The sequence below is a fragment of the Meleagris gallopavo genome, chromosome 19 (genome assembly GCF_000146605.3).
Source record: "Meleagris gallopavo isolate NT-WF06-2002-E0010 breed Aviagen turkey brand Nicholas breeding stock chromosome 19, Turkey_5.1, whole genome shotgun sequence".
In the NCBI taxonomy this organism is placed as follows: Eukaryota; Metazoa; Chordata; class Aves; order Galliformes; family Phasianidae; genus Meleagris; species Meleagris gallopavo.
In genome coordinates, this window is record NC_015029.2 from 6,846,646 (window position 1) to 6,849,123 (window position 2,478).

The 2,478-nt window shown below is 51.0% G+C and overlaps 1 protein-coding gene across 1 annotated transcript in view; it reads left to right on the forward strand.

The window, feature by feature from the left end:
* The window catches only part of DBH (dopamine beta-hydroxylase), an 11,474-nt gene that overhangs the window by 5,281 nt on the left and 3,715 nt on the right, over nt 1-2,478 (forward strand). The window contains exons 6-9 of the mRNA XM_003211322.3: nt 711-877; nt 1,554-1,697; nt 1,775-1,813; nt 2,203-2,262. Of these exons, the coding sequence (XP_003211370.2) occupies nt 711-877; nt 1,554-1,697; nt 1,775-1,813; nt 2,203-2,262 (410 nt within the window). The remainder of the gene's footprint in view (nt 1-710; nt 878-1,553; nt 1,698-1,774; nt 1,814-2,202; nt 2,263-2,478) is intronic.

Consider the following 2,478-nt stretch of genomic DNA (forward strand, 5'->3'; position numbering starts at 1 on the left):
AAAAAAAAAAAGATCGCAAACAACCCAGTTTCTTCATTTACATAAAATCATGTAACTTCTTGACTACCCAAGTGTATTTTTAGGAGATCAGAGCATATGTACTGTAGATCAACCATAGCACCTTCAGCAACTTGAGAAGAAAAACATCTATAAATATGGAGCTCACGTCTTTCATAACTTATCAGCTTTGCTTTGTTAACCGGTAGGGTCTCCCTTGTTATCCTCATGCCATGATGGGCTCCAACCCAGAGACTGGAGGCTCACACCCAGCCCCACATCTCCAGGAGGAATTTGCATTTTCCCTCCTGCCACGTTCCTAGTAAGAGCATGGCTTTTGTTTTTTGGAGATGCCAGTTAACAAAAAAGAGCTGTGCTTTTTAAGACAATCAATTAATCATAGAATCATTAAGGTTGGAAAAGACCACTGAGATCATCAGGTCCAACTGCTGACCCATCACTACCATCCCCACTGACATCCCCATGCCTATAAGCGCCTCCAAATTACCCTGAGATCTGTCCTTCTGCTCTGTGCTCCCTACAGGTACTACTTACCTCTTTGTTGGGAGCAATTGGCGACCAAGCCTTGAATGCATGGAGAAAGCTGTGAGCAAGAAGCTCGAGCACCTCTCCCTTCACTTGTGCCAAGCAGAGCATCATTTCTCAGTCCTGAGCCCATGCTGTGTTTGATGCTCTGTCCTCTCTCCTGCCAGGGCGCCGTGATTCCTCAGGGATTCGCCTCTACTACACAGCCAACCTGCGTCCCCACGATGCCGGCATCATGGAGCTGGGCTTGGTCTACACACCAGTGATGGCTGTGCCCCCGGGGGAGACCACCTTCATCCTCACTGGGTACTGCACTGACAAATGCACCCTGCAGGTGAGTGCCCGGCACCCCAAGCCCTTTCCCATGGAGTTGTGCTGGGAGAAAGCCCCCTGCATGTGACCCACAGTGAGCAGCTGGTTGGGATGCACTGAATTCCCCAGGAAGGCAGCTCTCCTCTGGAACCACCTGCTCCATCTCCCCCAAGTGCTGTTCTCATCTAGGAGGTCATACTGCTGTGCTGTGCCATGCTGGGTGCTTTGCTCTACGGGAATGCAGGGATCACAGAGTCATAGAATGGTTTAGGTTGGAACTAAAGAATGGCTTGTGTTGGAAGGGACATTAAAGATCATCTTGTTCCAAATCTCCTGACACTGCCTCTGCTTTCTGGAGCTCCTCAAGAGCTCACTCAAGTATATTTTCAAACTGCTTGCCCTGCTCTCAGGCAGGTTTTAGTGGGTAATTTGGAGGACCTACCCAAAACAGGTAATTGGTGCAATCACTAACAAGGGCAAGGAAGCAAGCAGCTCACAGGTTCCTGCTGATTTCAGGCATGGCTGCACAGCAATTGCATGTAACAGTAGGCTGAACACCCACCCCTCTGCAAAAAGCTCACTTGTAGGGTCCCAAAACTCCAAATCTCAGCGCAGGCAGCACCCAATCAAGCACACGAGGTAGGAATGCATGGGATGGATGTGGGGTCAGTCGTGGAACTGGAGCCATCCTTCCCCAGGCACTGCCTGAAGATGGGATCCGCATCTTCGCCTCCCAGCTCCACACTCACCTGGCAGGGCGGAAAGTGGTGACCGTGCTGTCACGGGATGGCAGAGAGCAGCAGGTGGTGAATGCTGATGGGCACTACAGCCCACACTTCCAGGTACAGCCCTGCTCCCTGCGTTGGGTCGGTGCCACCCGTGGGTGCAATTCCGACACATTTCTCCTCCTCCCACTCAGGAGATTCGCATGCTGAAGGAGTTGGTCGCAGTCTTTCCGGTGAGTGACTCCATCACTGCTGCCCACGGTGCCCTGCTCAGAGCCCCAGCCCTGCTCCTCCCTCCATGGGGCTGTGCCTGGGCTCTTGCAGGTGGATGAGCAGCCAAGTTGGGTGCAAATCTGACTGTGCAAAGCACGGCCCAGGTGCACTGTTAAGGGCAGAAATTCTGAGGAATTAAGGAAAGGAGGAAATGTTTCTTGGGGTATGGCTGCAGGGAATCTTCCAGGGAGGTGCAATTTCAGCAAGTGCTTGGGGGGCATTGGGGCTGAACCACCAAAGAGCACAGAGGTCTGCTGCATTATGGATTCACTGGTGCCAGTATTTGTTGTCTTGGGGGGGGAAAAGCTTTGTATTTCCCCACTTTCTCACATCTGTTGGAACCTCACAGGGTGACGAACTCATCACCACCTGTACCTACAACACAGAAGACAGGAACAAAGTGACTGTGGTGAGTGTGGCATTGGAGGGGTTGAAATCAGTGCAAACTGGGCTGAACCAGAAATAAGAAGGGGTGAGGGGTTGGAAAAGAAATGAGCCAAGGCTATGTTGCCTGTAGCTGGGATGCCAAGGTGCTAATTGAGAAGTAGCATGTGTCACTCTAATTCCCATCACAAACTGTTCCACAGGGGATTAACTGTAATTAAAGAGAAGTGTGGTTTTTTTT